Raw genomic sequence first — 17,947 nt, forward strand, 5'->3', positions numbered from 1 at the left:
TATTTACGTCGTGCATGCTTATACCTAATCACGAAGCCTTCCTTATTTGCAGCAGATAATGTGTCCCCCGCGCCCTGGTGGGGTCTGTTTATAACGCGACCTGGTGGGGGGGGGGGGCTATTTTTTGCCCCCCTCGTATCTCCGAAACTACTGGACGGATCCGCAAAATTCAAACGGCGTTCGAAAGGCCTGTCAAATTTGTTGATGGATTTTAAATTTCATTGACCTCGGGGTCACCGATGACGTCACAGGTCAGGTCAAAGATGAAATGTTTCACCGTTCATGGGTCTTCTAGGGAATGCGCTATAACACCGAGGAAAACGCATTTTCTCGAGAATCAGCGATAGGGCGTCAGTTGCCTAGTAGATACGTTGCTATTAGAGGTCACTGACAATACCAGGTCACGTCACAGGTCAGGTCACCAAGGGTCACAGGTCAGGTCACATGAGCCCAACTTTACTAAGGTTGTGTGATGCATGTTTTATGGCCAATTTTTCATTTCCAACTCAATGGTGTTGGTTATAAGACTATCAAGTACGGCTTAGGTCACTTTCTGGTGAAGTTCAGGTCAAGGTCAGGTCAAGGTCAGGCCAAAAAAGGTCAAATTTTAAAGTTGATAGTTTTGCATAATATGGGTATTTATTCGATGCAGCTCGTCACGGGGAGTCTAATGGTCGTCTTTGTTTTGCGCTACGGGGTCTAGAATTGCTAAAAATTGAGTTTAGTTTTTTTCGCTATAACTTCGCCAAAAAAGAGGTATCAATCTCAAATTTGGTATGTGGATGGCAGGCGGTACGGACTATCACATATATTCCGGTTTTTGCGAAATACAAAAAAACTTTTTGGATTTTTCGATCATTATATCCAAAAAAAATTATTTTTTGATTTTTGGGGGTCAAAATCCAAAAATTGCAAAACTCCGAGACAGCAGTTTTGTAGCCCTGTCAATTCTACAGCTTTTATGCCCTTATCATTTTTCTGTATTTGCAAAGCTATAGGCCTGAGCTATAGACCTGACAGCTCTTCCCGCGAAACCCTTTTTGGGTCGAAAACAGCAGAACATGACGTCACTCTGACGTCATTTCCGGCCAACCTAGCATAGCCTTTGTAATTTTTTTTTGGTCACCACATGTAAAATTGATGTCCGGGAAGGTACTGAAAGTTTGGTGACGATCGGCGCAGCGGTTCTGGAGATATATCGAAAAGTCTGGAGGGGGGGGGGCAAAAAATAGCCCCCCCCCCCCCACCAGGTCGCGGGTTAACCAGGAGCCTGCCACTAATAGGGTTAAGGAACTATTGATTTCACGTTGCAAGTTCAAGTCAGTAAACCTCAACAGTCATGCGAGAGAAGTCATCTTTGTGCTTTAGGTATGAATGTGATGTTTCGTGGAATAATCATGTCGAACCGTTTACCGTGCATTGTGATGTCTATCATAATTAATGACATTGCTAATCATAGGCATGCATCCAAATTGGCCCGAGTTGTAATTAGCATACTTAGAAATCCAAACATGGGAAGAATGTCGTCTGGACAGGTTTTATAGGCTGATCAGTGATGCATAGCTCAGTGTTCTGGCATCGAATATGCCTGCCGAGTGCCAGCCAGTGTAGTGGCCGTCACTCTTCAGGTCCGAAATGTCTGCTGAGGCTGCAGTCTGACCCGACCACCTATCAGATCTGTTATGCCCTGTTCTGACCGAACCTCTCCTAACGTGTCCTATTCTGCCCTGTTTTGTCCCACTCTGCAGTGCTATGCCCTACCCTGCCCATATCATGCCTGCCCTGCCCTGCTCTGATCTGACCCGACCTAGCCTGACCTACCCTGCATTGTGCTGCCCTGACCTGCCCTGACCTCTCCGCCAGGTACCCGGGAGGCGGCCGTTATGTACGCCCTGCAGAGTGCCGCCGTGACGCACTCCCTGTACGCCGCCTGTCGGAGAGGTACCGTGGAAGGCTGCGCGTGCCGCCGGCCGGGCCCGGACACCCGTGCCGTGGACTTTTGGAAGTGGTCCGGCTGCGGAGAGGGCCTCTCTCACAGCGGCCGGCAGGCGCGCCGCTTCCTCAACGCCAGGGAGACAGAGGGGGACGCGCGCAGCCTCATGAACCGGCACAACAACCGCGCGGGGGTCAAGGTAGGTCACGGAGGGGTCAGAGAGGCGTCGTGGGAAGAGGGAAGGTCGTGGAGGGGTCAGGTCACGGTTGGAGCTAGTCATGGCACCTGAAGGGATCAGAAGGTGTATAGTGCGCAAAGTGCGATCATTCCACACGATTACAGCATGGTGTCCATGTTGTACAAGATCTCTTGTTGCAGCTGACACCACGACCCGCTTGGGAACATGATGCGTTCGCTGGCAATCTGTTGCGTTATTAATTATTATAGTGTCATCAGCCAGAGGAGCACAATGTACCGGACGGCTGATGTCACCCCAATCTTACTGCCGTCTCTGTCAGCTCGTTTGAGGTGCCAGGTTTCTCTGGGCATCATACGGCTCATCAACCTTAGGGTGACAACGGCGCAGAGCGAGCCAAACGAGGCGCTGCCTCACGACCGCTCCACACACGCTGACAGCTTGGCAATCGAGAGAGCATACGCGCCGGGCCGAGGACTTTCTTAGGGCCACCACTGTCACGCCTGGGTGTTATGTGTGCCCGCTGAAGTGTTTGCCGTTCTCGCTGAGACAATATGTAAATTCACAGCATGTAGAGCTCGGGTGTCACGCCAGCCTTGGCAAGGAAGGTGGGTGAGGGGAAACGAGAAAAGCTCCTGTGAGGCGAACACGAGAGAGAGAGAGAGAGAGAGAGAGAGAGAGAGAGAGAGAGAGAGAGAGAGAGAGAGAGAGAGAGAGAGAGAGAGAGAGAGAGAGAGAGAGAGAGAGAGAGAGAGATGGGGAGCAAGCGATTTGTAAGAGGGAATATGGAAGGAATGTCGGGGATTATGAGGAGAGAAATCAAAGTCAACAAGATAGAACCGCATTTCCCCATAATGAGCTTCATCCATGAGCTTAGTCTGTCCCCCGAGGCTTCAAACCAAACATGGACGGCCTTTTAGACGGCATCCGTCCCATGAGTTCCCATTTACGATGCCATCTTTACACTGACGCGATTTTGATGACGCCATTACTTCATAGATGCTGCATATCAAATGCAAATGTCCGGGGCCAGTGACAGGTACACTGCTCATAACCAGTTCCCGTCATTTCCGGGTGCCTCGCGGTGCCAGGGCGCGCGGGCCGAGAGCGGCACTAAACGCCGCCCCGGGGTCGACCGATGGAACCGCCCGGCACTGCAACAACATCGTCTGGAGTCGCCGGGCGGCTTTAGGCCTCAGCTGGCTGTCATCTCGGCTCGGTCGGCGCGGCGATCGTATCTGACGGCCGCCGGCGCGATGTCATTGACGACAGGATGAGTTAGACGCGCCGTTTGCGCTCGACACGCAGTCGCCGGATGGTGGGGAGCGGCCCTAAAAACCGGCGACTGTCGGCGAGCCGCCTTATACGAGCCGCGTGGGCAGGGGTGCGGTGGCGTACCAATAATGCGGGGTTATGGTCCAGTGAGGATGATGCTGTGAGCGCTGGAGCGAGACGCCACGAAGAGGCACGTGATGTAGGCGATAGCCTGACTGGTCCGCCACGTAGCGTGAGGAGTTCCTAAATACGACAGCCTTCGCGTGAACCAAAGACTAAAATAACCTCCGCCTTCCAATAACTGTCAGAGCAAATAACAGTATCGGATTTATCTGTCTACGTTATATAAAGCATACGAATAAACGATCATCTATCCACGACCTGCTCACTGATCTCTTCGATCAGCGATTTCCACTGAGCACTCACTGCCGATTTATTCCCTCTGAGCAATGTCTGTTGTCCGTCTCTGTTGACCAGGGCCCCCGGTGAGTTCACGTAGTGCAGTTTGGGTCGGTTGCACTGTGACATGACAGTCCCTAGCGCTCATCAATCACTTATCAGCTTATATGGAGGTAACCAGCGCTGGCTACCGAGACTGCCTGTAGGGCCGCGGAACGCTGAATTGTGGCCTCACATGGTCCGTGACATGTTCCTAGCTGTCCTGTATTGACATCCAATATTGATGGAGTGTGTATGAAGGTGTGTGGGATGAAGACAGCGAGAGAGGGAGAGAGAGAGGGAGAGAGAGAGAGAGAGAGAGAGAGAGAGAGAGAGAGAGAGAGAGAGAGAGAGAGAGAGAGAGAGAGAGAGAGAAAGAGAGAAAGAGAAAGAGAGAGAAGGACAGAGAAAGAGAGAGTAAATGTGAAAATAAGAGACGCCATAGAGTAGGAGACCAGAAAGCCTTACCCATGCCGGTAATATGTATAATTTATCCGGCGTTGACAGATGGCCACAGGACTCAAGGCAGGTATAGGACATGGCCAGCCCGCAGACAGCTGCAGCTGTCGGGACCGGCAGCTGCAGCTCTCCGTCCTGAGCTCTCAGCAGCTCACTGACGTCTGTGGCCTCCCGCCGGTCCGTCCCGCCGGTCCGGCCCGTCTGCCGGGCGGCTCACAGCGAGCGGTGCTCTCCGTGATCGGCCAGAGAGGGACATCCATCACCGTGCGGCGGGTGTGGAGTCGCTCACTGCCCCCCGCTGGTGAGGGTGAGCTGCTCCGACCGAGGCCCTGTCCCTGGCCCAGTCGAATAGAGAACGGACTCCGGCTAAAGCTCCAGTGTCACTGGACAAAGGGCTCAAACTCTGGCCCAAGCCCCACTGGACAACAGCTCTGACTTGGGCCCATTCCCACTGGACTATAAGGGTCCTCTGGGTCTAGTCCCCCGGGACAGCAGGCTTCTTTGGGCCGAGTTCCATGGACAGCGGTGGTGACGAATTGCGGGACGCGCGGGGAAGTAGAGATATGGACGCGGAGACGGCTGGACCGAACTGCCCTCGCCATACAGACTAACGTCAGTGATTTGTCGCCGTCAGCGCCCATTCAGCGTGTTCAGCGCAGTTTGGTGTGTTAGCGCACGATTGGACGGCATTGGTGGAGCATTGAAGGAGATGACTTCCGTTCATGGAAACGATTGAGACTTCGGAATGGGAGCTCAGGGAAAGCTGGCCAGCAAAAAGGACATGTCTGTGCGATAGACTTGTCCGGCTGCTGCTTCCATTATTGATGAGGTCAAGTGGCTTCTTCTGAAATGATTGACGATCCTGCTCGCACAAAAGTCCGGTCTGTCCGCATAACCGCTTCACAATGCCTTTGTCGACTTAGTCCGTTCACTTCATTGATCGAGCGTGTATTGAATTGTTAAAATTGACGAACGCCATTTGCTATATTCGTTTTTCTTGGCGTTTTTAATGCCCTCACGCACCAGAATCAATCACCTATCTATGAATCAATCCTAGTTTTACATGGTGAGCTGATATAGCCCGACAGATGCACCACAAACTGAACATCCTGACACCTTCGGCGTATTGTATTCAGATTATGTTCCGTGTCGATCTGTCCACCCTTTTTACCTGCACGGTGCCGCTGACTGAGCGTCATGGACCGTTCCCCGCTGTCTGATGGAGCCGTTTGTGCCACGTCATTTCATCTGAGTGACCCCTGCGGTCCTCTGATACTCGATCGCAGCGGGTTGGCACCACGGGCGGTCGCCGCCCATTGTTACAGAGAGCTGGTGCAATGCAAGGGTAGACGGTCAATGCAGATCCGTCCATTGATTGATTGCTATCGTCCCTTATAACTGGTTGTACGAGACTCGTATCCGAAACTGCTGAGTGTCCAAGTGAATAAAAGGATCCACAGGGATGCTCACAGCATTCTGATGAGAGAACACTGGCGATTGTACTACCGTTCACAGCAAAAAAGTATTTGATTTCTAGCCGAAAGTCGTGTCTAAATATCTCGCTTGGTGGATATGCTAATTCACAGACAACTTCTCCCTTCTCAGCAGTCAACCTTATTGGCGTTTCATCGGACAACAATAATCAATTTACATTATTCAGAAGCACAAGATGGACCGCGTTCCTTCAAATGAAGACGTTTATTGCCTCGGGTCCATTTTTATCCGCCTCCCCGCCCCGGCAGAGATATACCCGAATGAATGACCCGGACGGGGCGTTACAGCGGAGTGAATAAACCCCCCGAACGGCCCATAACACCTTATCTGCGCCCATTAGGGTCCGGCGCACAGTGGCTGTCACCCGGCGGGTGCGGTAGTGATGTATGGAGCAGTCAGAGACCGTCTTCAGCGTCCGCTGGGAACCGTTTACGGCCACTGAAACTCGGCGTTGGGACAGAGTAAACGCCACTGAGACTCGGGGCTGGGACAGAGTAAGCGCCACTGAGGCTCGGGGCTGCGACAGAGCGCCTGTCTGGTCTCCAGTGCCGGCGTACCTGCAGGGTTTATTTATTTAGTTGTTGTGCGTGTCTCACAAAAAAAAAGAAAAAAATTGGCAGCGTTTGTGATTGTGGACCTTGAATTTGAATGAAGTCCTATATCATCTAGTTATATAATTACTTGAAACGCTTAAATTATTTCACAAAGTGCTAAAATAAATTGTGAAACTATTTACAAAGTAGCGGAAATACCAATTGGTCCAAGCGTGTCCCGAATAAAAGGGACCGCTTCCCGTGGTGTAAGGTGGTCATTGTAGAAATGATAAAGGCCCCACATTTGAGGATCTATCGCTGCATATCGAAGTTACCGGTCCAGAGCCGTCTCTTCTACCGCTCAGGTCGCTGTACCATCTGTTCAACAGGGAACTTTCCTCACTCATTCGATGTTGCCGCGCTCATTGTTGTTATTTTTGTCACCCGCTCCCGAGGTGTGCCTCGTCACCACCTGACGCAATGCGAGCGCAGCCACTGACCTCGCCTCGTGGCGCCAAAACTCCCCCGTCTTCATTACTGGGACGGAGTGATTGGAAAGTCGCCGGTTACTCACTCGCGGGAAAGTTGTCAGACCAGATGATTATTCGCCCAGATATTTGCTACCATGCATTTGGCCTTGTCTTTGTAAGCCATGACGGAATATGGGAGCTGTTTCTGTTCATACAGCCCGACTATCGAAAAGTAAGGCTTAGTCGGAAATTGTCCCCGTTAGCTTTCGTTTCTTGGAATATTAACGAATGAGGAAAATCAGGATAAGTTCCAGGGTTAAAGGCCCTCGTTTTACCAGCATAAAATGGTTTTGCGAGCATTTATATTTAACTAACCTTTACTCGATGTGCGATGTTAAATAACATACAAACATTATTCATTAACATAAGGCGAGGTAGTCTTGGCCCTTGACAATTTTTGTATCAAAACAAAAACTTCTGCGCAGAAAATTTGCCGCCCATTTGATGAACAAAGCATTTAATAATGTATGCTTCGAATCTTGTTATAGCAAAGCGCGTTAGTAAAACGGGGCGCGGGGGCCCTGGCAAAAGAGTCTTTCAAGGTAGCAATTTGCAAAAAAAAAAAAAAACAGCCAAGCCATTCTCTTAGAACTGCCTCGCTGTCGACGTCGAATCCGAGGGTGCGTCGTCCTACTCAATACTGGAGCCATTATCCTTACTAAACGTTCATGACGGCTATGTGGGCGTCCTCGGCGTACCTAGATGTCAAGTGCCGCAGCATCTGCAGGCCGTTTATGACTGGACCAAGTACCAGACAGGCAGATCGAGCAGCGAGTTTGGCCACATAGGTCGCCACAGTCATGTACATACATGTAGTTGCGGAATCCTTCGAGCATCGGCGAAATGCGTTGGATAAGGGATAATCCCCTTGCACGTTCGCGAAAATTTCAGCTATTCTGCCTACAAAAAAATATCTTCTTACGGATGTCAAATGCTTCCCTAAGCTTCACGAGTCGCGTCGACTGATGTCGCACAGACTAGCATATGTATAGGGATTAGGTATAATTAACACGAATGTGTTGGCTTGTACGAGTTAAAATCCGTATGCACCGATCACCAAGCCATTTAGCAGCGTGTCTCCGTTACCGGTGCGGGTCGCTGGTTGCATGCAGAACACGACTGAAATTGAGCGAAATTAGCAGCACCAAAACACCGCCATTTTTATCACATGTCGTAATTACAGTGGCTAAATACCCGTGCCTGCCCACCACTGTCACTGGGCAGTGTGACAAATGAGCTAATTCCTACACGTAACATAGCCACACGTGATTATAACCGTCCGACGATTATTTCACGAAACCCGAGTGAGTTCGCTTTATTCGCCTCAAACGATAGATTGGGGAAACTTGGGGAAAACGTGTGAAAGGTCCTCTAAGGGCCCTAACTGCACTGGCAAGCCGTTGAGACTCAAGACTGGTGACGGGACTCGGGTCGGCCTGTCGAGTGCTGAGTCCTGAGTTCACTCGCGGCGAGCAATGTGCTGAGTATGGCCGACTGCTGCCGACTGCCGAGCCATGAGTCGGCAGCGCCAGGGGCCAGGCGACATTGCAGTGTCGTCTGCAGGCCACTGAGACTTCGTGGAAGCTCGAGTCCCGACTCCCGAGTCCCGAGGGTCTGCGTACTGTGTGGGCGACTGTCTCGGGTATAAAATTATGTAAAGCGGCGTGTACCTACTGACTATTTTATGTCTATCAGAGTTCCTTTCATAACCAGATTATCCTTGCCATATGGCAAGGATAATCAGTTTGGGATGTTCAGTTTGGGATGTTCCCACTTTCTGAAAACAAATTGGCCGGGCTGTTGCGGGTTATCCTTTAATTAAGTGTAAGGTACGTCCGGGTTAATCGCTCAAGTGCGGGTAGAGCCATGCGAGTAGATAGGGTACCTGCTTGCGATATCTGGAAACAACAGATAAATCTGCGTTGACAGGGGCTTGATACACTTTTTACGTGTAGTTGCTAGCCGACGGTGGCGGATAGCGGGGAAAATCCGGGACTGATAGGTATCGGTTACTCTCGCCAGGCGGATTCATTATATATGTATAGCGCGGATAAGTGTCACGCACTCCCTCACACCGGGTTCTCAAGTTTGCCTGGTGGATTCCTTCACCCGCCAACTGCGGATACACTTCCCGCGCATGCGCGTGCGCATGCGCGTTGCCGGCGGTGCACCTTCGGCAACGAATCTGAAATCTCGTGCGACGCCATGTCTTCCTGACCGTGTTGACGGTGCTGTGGTTTGGCTGTGGTACTGCTGTCTGCTGTGGACTTCTGGCTGCTGAATTTCGCGGATAGAGGTAAGGACGGTCTTCAAAACTAACTTTTTAACCCGGAGAGATATACAGAGTGAGTGTACCCTTCAGGGGCGCGGGAACTACTTTCAGACTGGGGGGGCACAACATGACAGAGATCAACCTAGGGTACCCCCAAATTTAGTTTTCTCGCCGGTTTTAGGCCACTTATTTTTCATCCCTTGGCTTTTTCAACAAAAAAGAAAACATTTGCAAAAAAAGTGCGGTATTCCGTCTTAAAGTTGTGGGGGCACCGCCCCCACGGCCCTAAAGTTAGGGGGGCAAGCTGCCCCCACTGCCCCCCCCGGTTCCCGCGCCCATGGTACCCTTTCACTTAAGTGCAAAATGATTCTTGCAATGCATCTCGTGTAGATATACCCATTGGGTGACCACGTGGACTCGTAATAGTTTTTCTCTGTGGCCACAGGCCATATCGTGCGGTGAATCCAGTAAGGCGAAAGTTCAGATGACAATACACAATTCGGTTTTGTCTATGTGGGAATGGTTTATGATACGGGCTATTTTTTCAGGCGTACAAATCGAAATAGGAGGTTTCGACCACTGAAAGCCAAGTGGAGAGACGGTGACAGACACAAAACGACCGGTGGAGGAGTGGTGTGGCGCAAGGCACCGGGGCCTTATGACCTTAACTCATATTTAACTCGTATAATTCATGTGTGTGGATATTGTTGTACGTCTAACTAAATAAATAAATAAGACCATATTTAAATACTTACGAATGTGACAGCAGCCGAATGCATGGGAAGGGGGAATTGGATGCTCAAAGTTAACGAAAACTATAGATTGCACCTATTAACCTGCAGTAAACGGGTAATAAGTATCAGTCAGTGGCGTATATTTGATACCCGGTATAGGGTGGTCAAAAATGGTGGTGGATAGGGGTACCCTTCAGATGCGGATTTTACTCCGTAACAACGGATCGAGGTACCCGGCAGTGGCGGATATTTAGATTCGAGTAACCCTCCTTGATCGGGTAATCTATACGGATTAACCCGCTGTCAACGGATAAACAGTATCCGCGAGGCACGTATATTTCGTATCCGCTCCAGAGTAGTCAAAAATGGTGGTGGATAGGGGTATCCTTCAAGTGCAGGCTTTACCCGCTGTCGCCGGATCAATTTGTTTTCAGTGTAGCATATGACTGCCTAATGTTCATGCTTGATCCATTGATCCACGCCATATCCACGTATATCGGCGAATTGCCGGCGTGGGCACCGAAGGCTTTGTGATCCCTGTTATTGCACTTCGAATTCGTTATCGGTACTCGGTAGTTCATTTTTCCCGAACAAGGGAAATCTGCACATGGAAAGATCAATAGAGCGAATGAATGTGACAGTAAAATGAAACGAAAAGCCCACCGGCCTGTTGACTTTTGACTTTTCGACCAATTTGATACAGGCCGAAGTGACCATTCCTGTAGTGTTGGCACACGGTCTCTACTCGATAGTTATGTAGATACCCACTGTTTTATTTGGCGGCTGTACGAATGCCACTTTGATTCTTGTCGTCTTCTCAGATGACGCTCCGACGTTTGTTTAGCCATCTCCTGACCGAAAACTGAGAACAACACAAACAACACACAAACGTCTTTGAAGTTGAGCGTTTCGATGTAGCACCTCCACTTCTGACAAGAGGAACTGCACCCGTGACAGCGGCGGCCCTCGTGAAATGAATTCGAAACTAAGCAAACCAGCTGTCGAGCGCCTGTCGTGTGGAGTGAGCACTACAGTGCCCTCTGTCGACTCGGAGACACGGCGCCCTCTGTGACCACTGACCGGCACGGGTCGAGGGGTGACCTGGGCCTCGGGAGTGGGCGAGATGCAAAAGTGGACCCGGCACGCCCACGGATGGCACAGCTACCTGCAGCTCTCTGTTCTCTCAGACGCTCTCCCTCGCTGCGAAAGGAGGCTCTCTCTCTCTCTCTCTCTCTTTCTCTCTCTCTCTCTCTCTCTCTCTCTCTCTCTCTCTCTCTCTCTCTCTCTCTCTCTCTCTCTCTCTCTCTCTCTCTCTCTCTCTCTCTCTCTCTCTCTCTCTCTCTCTCTCTCTCTCTCTCTCTCTCTCTCTCTCTCTCTCTCTCTCTCTCTCTCTCTCTCTCTCTCTCTCTCTCTCTCTCTCTCTCTCTCTCTCTCTCTCTCTCTCTCTCTCTCTCTCTCTCTCTCTCTCTCTCTCTCTCTCTCTCTCTCTCTCTCTCTCTCTCTCTCTCTCTCTCTCTCTCTCTCTCTCTCTCTCTCTCTCTCTCTCTCTCTCTCTCTCTCTCTCTCTCTCTCTCTCTCTCTCTCTCTCTCTCTCTCTCTCTCTCTCTCTCTCTCTCTCTCTCTCTCTCTCTCTCTCTCTCTCTCTCTCTCTCTCTCTCTCTCTCTCTCTCTCTCTCTCTCCCTCCCTCCCTCCCTCCCTCTCTCTCTCTCTCTCTCTCTCTCTCTCTCTCTCTCTCTCTCTCTCTCTCTCTCTCTCTCTCTCTGACTCTCCTCCCACTCTCTCTCTCTCTCTCTCTCTCTCTCTCTCTCTCTCTCTCTCTCTCTCTCTCTCTCTCTCTCTCTCTCTCTCTCTCTCTCTCTCTCTCTCTCTCTTTCTCTCTCTCTCTCTCTCTCTCTCTCTCTCTCTCTCTCTCTCTCTCTCTCTCTCTCTCTCTCTGACTCTCCTCCCACTCTCTCCGGCAGGCGGTGACGGGCGGCCGCCGACGGCGCTGCCACTGCCACGGCCCCTCCGGCAGCTGCTCCCTGCGCACGTGCTGGATGGACGCGCCCTCCAGCTTCTCGGTGATCGGGGACCGACTGCAGCAGCAGCTGGACAGCTCGCAGCTGGTGCACTTGGTGCAGCTGCCCACCGGCAAACGCCGGCTGCGGGCTGTGGAAGGTGACCTTACCGAACGCCTGGAGCGGCGGAGACTGGTGCACCTGGAGCCGTCACCGACCTACTGCGACCCCGATCCGGAGAGGGGCCACAACGGCACCGTCGGCCGCGTGTGTCGAAAGAACCGCTCCCGTGAGTACCGCAGCACGAGGGCTGAGCACGGTGGCCGACGGGCGAGGCAGGGCTGGGTGGAGAAAACGGGAACCAATTTGGTAGCCCTCAGTCATGCAACTCACGAGAAATGCGGCTAACGTATTTCTACAAATAACTACTACGGCGAAAGCAAAAGTAGGCGATGCATGACTTCCATGCTCGCCATGCTAAAACATCCACGGAGGAAATGTCTCGCATAATTTACAAATGTTTGTACCGCATGAACTGCTATTTCTCACGCTTTCAGCATTTACCATGACGTGTTTTTCCGTAATTCTAACCACTTGCGCCACATGAGTCAGTATTTCACCCGCTGACAGTGCCCCCATCTCTGTCCGACAGTTCCTGGCAGCTGCGAGTACATGTGCTGTGGCCGAGGCTACAACATACAGATCACCTACCGGCGCTACTGCTGTAACTTCCACCAGCGACCCGGGCGACCTACAGAGTGTCGGCAGAGGACGCGACTGCGAAAGTGCCAGTGACCGGCCGAGAGCGGCCTAGGTGCGAGTTAGAGCGGCCGAGAGCGGCCTAAGTGTGTGGTTACAGCGCGGCGGCCGCGGGAACAGTGCCAGTGAATTCGGGCTAACGTATTTCTACAAATAACTACTACGGCGAAAGCCGTAGTAGTTATTTAACGTGTTCGGTCAGGAAGTGTCCACGGAAGAGCCAGGAGCCAAGGAGCCAAGACAGAGCGCCCGGAAAGTGAAGCTGTGCCGTCGATCGGTTGTAGGAAATGTTATTGAACAGGAAGGAATGAAGGGTGGAAAGGTGGAGGGGAAAACCGGTGAAACGTGGCGATACTGAGGTGCTCAAGCAGTGTCTATCGTGTCAAAAGTGACGCAACTGTGAGAGATCTGAAGCCTTCCTGACAGATCTGATGGGAGATCTGCTCACCCAGCCCCCATACGATCGGCATGACAGTGATGCGTATTGTGACCTGAACTGCCACCTGAAATGACTATATTGATGACATTTAGTCGTGACATCTTTTGATGGCGCCTGCCATGACGTGTTTGATGGTGAAGTGTCGCAGGACGAACTCGTGTCTCATGTTTCATTTTTCTTTTATTTCCTCAACCCCATGACAGCGCTCGCTGTCCTTAGTCAGCTGTCACCGACTCTCTATATTAGATCTCATGAGGCAGCTTTTCGAGGCGTTGTGCAGCCCGCCCCCACCCCTTCTAACGTACTCAGTGCTGGCGGAAATGAGAGCACGTCCAACATACGGGTTCACCGAGTCTGGCCACTCGGTGACTCTGACTCTTACTCCCGAGTCACCGGACCCTGAACCTGGAAGAGGGCTCTCACGACTGACTAAAAGTGATGGAGTCGTAGCTCGTCAGCGCCCGTCCGCTGCGGGGCGAGCAAAGTCATTCCGACTAATGTTTCATATAGGTGCTCTCGAAGTCGTAATAAATATATAGGTACTTGCAACAGTAGATCGTCTTTGTAATGTGGGATGCAGAATGTTGATTGATATGCAAAAGCAGAATGTATTTTCTTCTGAATGTTCACAGAAGCCCAGCACGATACACCAACTGCATACGTATTCGACGGTTCGAGCGCCGTGGATTTCACTTGCCTCGGTTACTCGTACGCGAAGCCTTTTCCCATCCCGGGTAAGCACAGAGTCTTCACCTGAAACAAATGGAGAGTGTCAGAAGATTGTCAATTACAATGCTCCAGTAGGCATTATGTTATGTAACTGTACACGGTACAACTTACTTTTATCCCAAATGGACATCGTCGGTTATTGTACTTCGCAGGAACATCCATCAATTAACCCTCGCATGTGTAGGGGGGGGGGGTCGGATGGACCCCCCCCCCCCCATGGTTTTTCGCGAATAACTCGCGTGAAAAGCGGCCGATCGCGACGAAACTTTCAGTACCCTCGCATTGATCAATTTGACACCTACCCTGAAAATTTCATGACCCTGACCCAAATGACCTTTGACCTGTGACCTCTTTTCCGAGACCATGTTTGGCCGGAATCGCGATTTCGCGTATGTCGGCTCGCACTAGCCGCGTGTTTGCAAGCTTTTCGTGGTTTCAAACGTTCAAACATGTGATTTGATGTTACTCCCGTGTGTCAAGGTCACCTGAAGGTCAGGTCAGGTCATTGACCTTTGGTGACCTCGGCTGACCTCGGGTCACTTTTTCGAGTTTTACATGTTTCTAGGCTAGTTTTTGGAGCTGAATTCGAATTTAGCAACCATTTGAACATTTACGAAGTAGTTTTGGTGACTTAGTAACATGTTACGAAGCTGTCAGAGGCGGTTGACACGTACTACGATTACCCGTCACGACGCCTACTGGTTGACCTGACCTGACCTGACCCGACCTGGTCTAAATGCTTCAAAACATCATCTGTGATCAAAACTAACACGATATTCGTGATCAGCGCCCCGAAAAACCCCTTAGCAGCCACACTTTACGACTTTCTAACAGGTCCCGATTTTCCCGACTTTGGGTCATTGACCTGACCTGGAAGGTCAACCAATGACCTAGGACCTTAAAATTGGGTATCATCGGCTTCCTCTCGTCACGGGCAACACGCTCGTTTTTTCCGCGAAGCTCTAGCTCGATCAGGGGCCAAACGGCAAGGGGGGGGGTCCAACCGACCCCCCCCCCCCCCCCTACACATTAGAAGCTGGCAAACGCCGCACACATGCGAGGGTTTAAAGCGTTAATAATATGACAAGTGTCCGAGCGAGAATGCTAACTGCATGATATGATGGGAAAACTCACCTTATTTGGCTGGACCGCCAGCTGATCTGGAGGTACCGGGTCGCCGTACTGCACGATCACAGGATCCACGGGAGCCTCCACCTCCCGCACTCGGATAGCCGGTACTTCCAGTTTCGTCCGCCAGGTGGCAGGCTCCACCGGCCGATAGATGTCAGGCCGGTCGGGCAGGCTGGCTCGCCGGCTGGGAGTGCCGCCTCCAGTGAGAGCTGTGTGCCGTTCCCGGAGCCAGGCAGGCTCTCGGGTGAGGTCAGATTCACTGAACCACTGAAGAAGACGGCTCTCCTGACATTCGCTGCTCTCTGGGACCTCTGTGGCAGGCTCAGAGTGCAGGACGGCGTCACAGTCCTGCTCAGGACCGGAGTTTTTGACGGAGTCAGGGTCTATCCCAGAATCCTCACTGAGATCCGGACAAGGACAGGTTTCCGCGGCTGTTGGCTGGAAGCAGGGATCGACGGCGGACTCCGGTCCAGTGTCGGGATCAGGTTCCGCAGCTGTATCGGTGCTGAGCTCGCCGTTGGTCACCGCAGTCGGCCGTCGGACGGTCACCGAGTTTGGGACCGGAGTCCGGCCGGCCCTCAGGTCTGTGTCCGTGGCCATAGCGTGTGCCTGCAGCACCCGCGCACAGGCCGGCCAGGAGCACAGGTGGGCCCACTGTGCAGCGGTCAGGCCGCGCCGGGGGTCCCTCACCAGCGGATCGGCACCTGCGAGACAGTGAACAGCTAAGTTAGAAACTGAAACAAATACAATGTACTTGAAAAAATAAGGTAGGGCACATGTAGGTAAAAGACAAGTGTCTAGCGGCCTCAAATCTAAGCAAAAGGCGCCAGTTTAAAGAAAGTCTCGCCTTAACGTGTAAATAAAATCGTTCACCGGCTCACCTTTGTCGAGCAGAATCTGGACGCATTTCTGTTTGCCCGTGACGCAGGCTTTGATGAGCGGTGTGATCCCGAGTCGGTTCCTGGCGTCCACCTCGATACCCTCAAACTTGCTGAGCAGTACGTCCACCACCTCGGAGTGACCTGCAGTGAGAGAACAGGCGCATTGTTGAGCTTCGTGAGTTTTACCAAAGAAATGACGGGGCCATTTTCAAGTGAGCATAACGATTGACGAGCAAGCGTACTCAATCCTCATGGATGTGTCATCTACTAGGGAAGTGAAAATATAACCTACAGTATTCAGCAGACAGTATATCTAGTGTCTCCAGGCATAGGCAAGTAACAATGACGGAAGATAAGTTTAGGTAGGTACGGCTCTCGCGAGATTAGGCGGTAGGTTTTGCACTTTTATATTTCCAGTTATATCTCAGAAACTAATCGTCTCAGAAACTAATCGATCTACGATGAAGCCATTTTACACGATCATGGCCGGCTTGTTACCCAACAAGTCGATCGCATCTTCAACACTTAAACTTAAAAGCTTAAGACGCCGAAGATATAGCCTGAAGTACACTAAATTTTCTAGGTGCAAAACCTACCGCTAAAACCGCGAGACCTGTACCTAGCCTGGCATATCACAGAGGCAGGATAGACAATTGATCTATCCCGACCCTCTTACACAACACACACGTAGGCAAGCCTCACGGACCTGCCTGCGCGGCGTAGTGGAGTGGCGTGTTTCCGTCCTTATCCCCCAGGTTGACGTCCACCAGCTTCAGCCGCGCAAAGTCCTCAACGCAGCGGTGACTGCCGTGGCCGCAAAGGTGGCTGAGGGGAGTCTACAGGAGCGGAGGGGAGGAGAGAAATGTCACGTGGGCGTTTCCGGAATGCAATGGGCGTCATCTCCATATGGCAGTCTCCGTGCGTGTTCGCCTGAAAATCGCAAAACTGGAACAGTATCATACCATTGTCGTGTCCCGTGCTGACCTCTCAGCCCTACGCCCACCCCCTCGGGCATATGGGTCCCGGAACTACACACTGGCCAGAACTCGAACCGCCGTCCATCTAGATGGTATACCCTCCCATCCCGTGCCTCTCCGCCCTCAGCCTGTCCGTCTTACCCGTCCGCCGGGGTCCGTCTGGTTGACCGTCTCCTTGGACCCGATCAGACGCACCCGGTTCACCAACTCCCGAAACCGAGCCTCGTTCCGCTGCACGCACGCCGACATGAACTGATCGTGGACGCTGGACATCATCACCTTACCCCTGACGGAGGTGGGGAGGCGGGGTCAGAGATAGGGGAGATGATTCATCATCATCATCATCATCATCATCATCATCATCATCATCATTATCATCATCATCATCATCATCATCATCATCATCATCATCATCATCACCATCATCATCCTGCATCATCATTCAGACACTTCGAAGTTCGATAACAGGCTCATCATGAATAAGCATATTCGAACAGGTAAATTCTGCTTTATCCTTGCAATTCATTTGAAGCCACATTTGTAAAAGCTCCAAAAAAGTGCAGCATAGATCCAGACAAGTGCAGTATGACTACCATCTCAGTGCGAAAGTCACTGACCTGCCCTGCCGCGGCATCCCGAACGCCTGTCTCCTGTGCTGGGGCGTCATGGCTGCTCGGACGGTCCGCGACCTCAGGTCACCGGTCACCGCCGTGCGTCACTGCCGAAAACACCTTCCCGCCTCCTCCGACCAACAGGTGGCCGCGGTATGGAGGGGCGAACTGTCCTTTGACCACCTCAGTCCAGCGACTTCACAGAGCACGATGGAACGAATCCAACCATCTCTCTCACTCACCACTGAGTCCTCGAGGATCTACACCACCACATTGACCTCCGATGACCGGTCGTTTCGTGACCACCACCCGGGACGGTACCGTCGATCGCTCCGGTCGGTGGGTCGCCGTCGGCGGCGGTCCTGGCTCGGTGCCAGACCGGCCCGACCGGAGGCTGGCCAGGAGCCAGAGCGGCTCGCTGGCACCCCGGGATCACGGTGACGCGTCTTCCACCGGCGCTGATACCGGGAGACAGCCGGCGGTCACTTCATGGCCGCGTGACCCGATCGCGCCGGCCGTGGGGCGAAAACTAAAGCCAATCCGGTAGGTTACCAGATT

At 52.0% G+C, this 17,947-nt stretch overlaps 2 protein-coding genes across 2 annotated transcripts in view; one reads left to right on the forward strand and one right to left on the reverse strand.

The window, feature by feature from the left end:
• LOC122381495 (protein Wnt-2-like) overlaps window positions 1-13,609 on the forward strand; it is a 35,206-nt gene extending 21,597 nt beyond the window's left edge. Inside the window, exons 4-6 of the mRNA XM_043365725.1 lie at window positions 1,864-2,132; window positions 11,827-12,151; window positions 12,515-13,609. Coding sequence (XP_043221660.1) covers window positions 1,864-2,132; window positions 11,827-12,151; window positions 12,515-12,657 — 737 coding nt within the window. The 3' untranslated portion in view covers window positions 12,658-13,609. The remainder of the gene's footprint in view (window positions 1-1,863; window positions 2,133-11,826; window positions 12,152-12,514) is intronic.
• A 39-nt stretch (window positions 13,610-13,648) lies between these two features.
• LOC122381494 (photoreceptor ankyrin repeat protein-like) lies at window positions 13,649-17,897 on the reverse strand. Its single transcript, XM_043365724.1, has 6 exons — window positions 17,396-17,897; window positions 16,920-17,064; window positions 16,508-16,637; window positions 15,802-15,942; window positions 14,924-15,624; window positions 13,649-13,813 (listed from the first exon to the last, which is right to left on the reverse strand). The coding sequence occupies exons 1-6, from the start codon at window positions 17,443-17,445 to the stop codon at window positions 13,763-13,765; spliced, it is 1,218 nt and encodes a 405-aa protein (XP_043221659.1). The 5' UTR covers window positions 17,446-17,897; the 3' UTR covers window positions 13,649-13,762.
• Window positions 17,898-17,947: the final 50 nt, after the last annotated feature.

Source organism: Amphibalanus amphitrite, unplaced genomic scaffold, assembly GCF_019059575.1.
Source record: "Amphibalanus amphitrite isolate SeventyFive unplaced genomic scaffold, NRLGWU_Aamphi_draft 000121F_arrow, whole genome shotgun sequence".
Taxonomy (NCBI): Eukaryota; Metazoa; Arthropoda; class Thecostraca; order Balanomorpha; family Balanidae; genus Amphibalanus; species Amphibalanus amphitrite.

Bases quoted from the DNA above. Each gene is read 5' to 3' on its own strand.
- LOC122381494 (XM_043365724.1), bottom strand. From the start codon at position 17,445: ATGACGCCCCAGCACAGGAGACAGGCGTTCGGGATGCCGCGGCAGGGC. The intron at 17,065-17,395 runs GTCAGTGACTTT...CACCTCCGTCAG, and splicing joins GGGATGCCGCGGCAGGGCAG to GGGTAAGGTGATGATGTCCA. The intron at 16,638-16,919 runs GTAAGACGGACA...CCGCTCCTGTAG, and splicing joins AGACGGACCCCGGCGGACGG to ACTCCCCTCAGCCACCTTTG.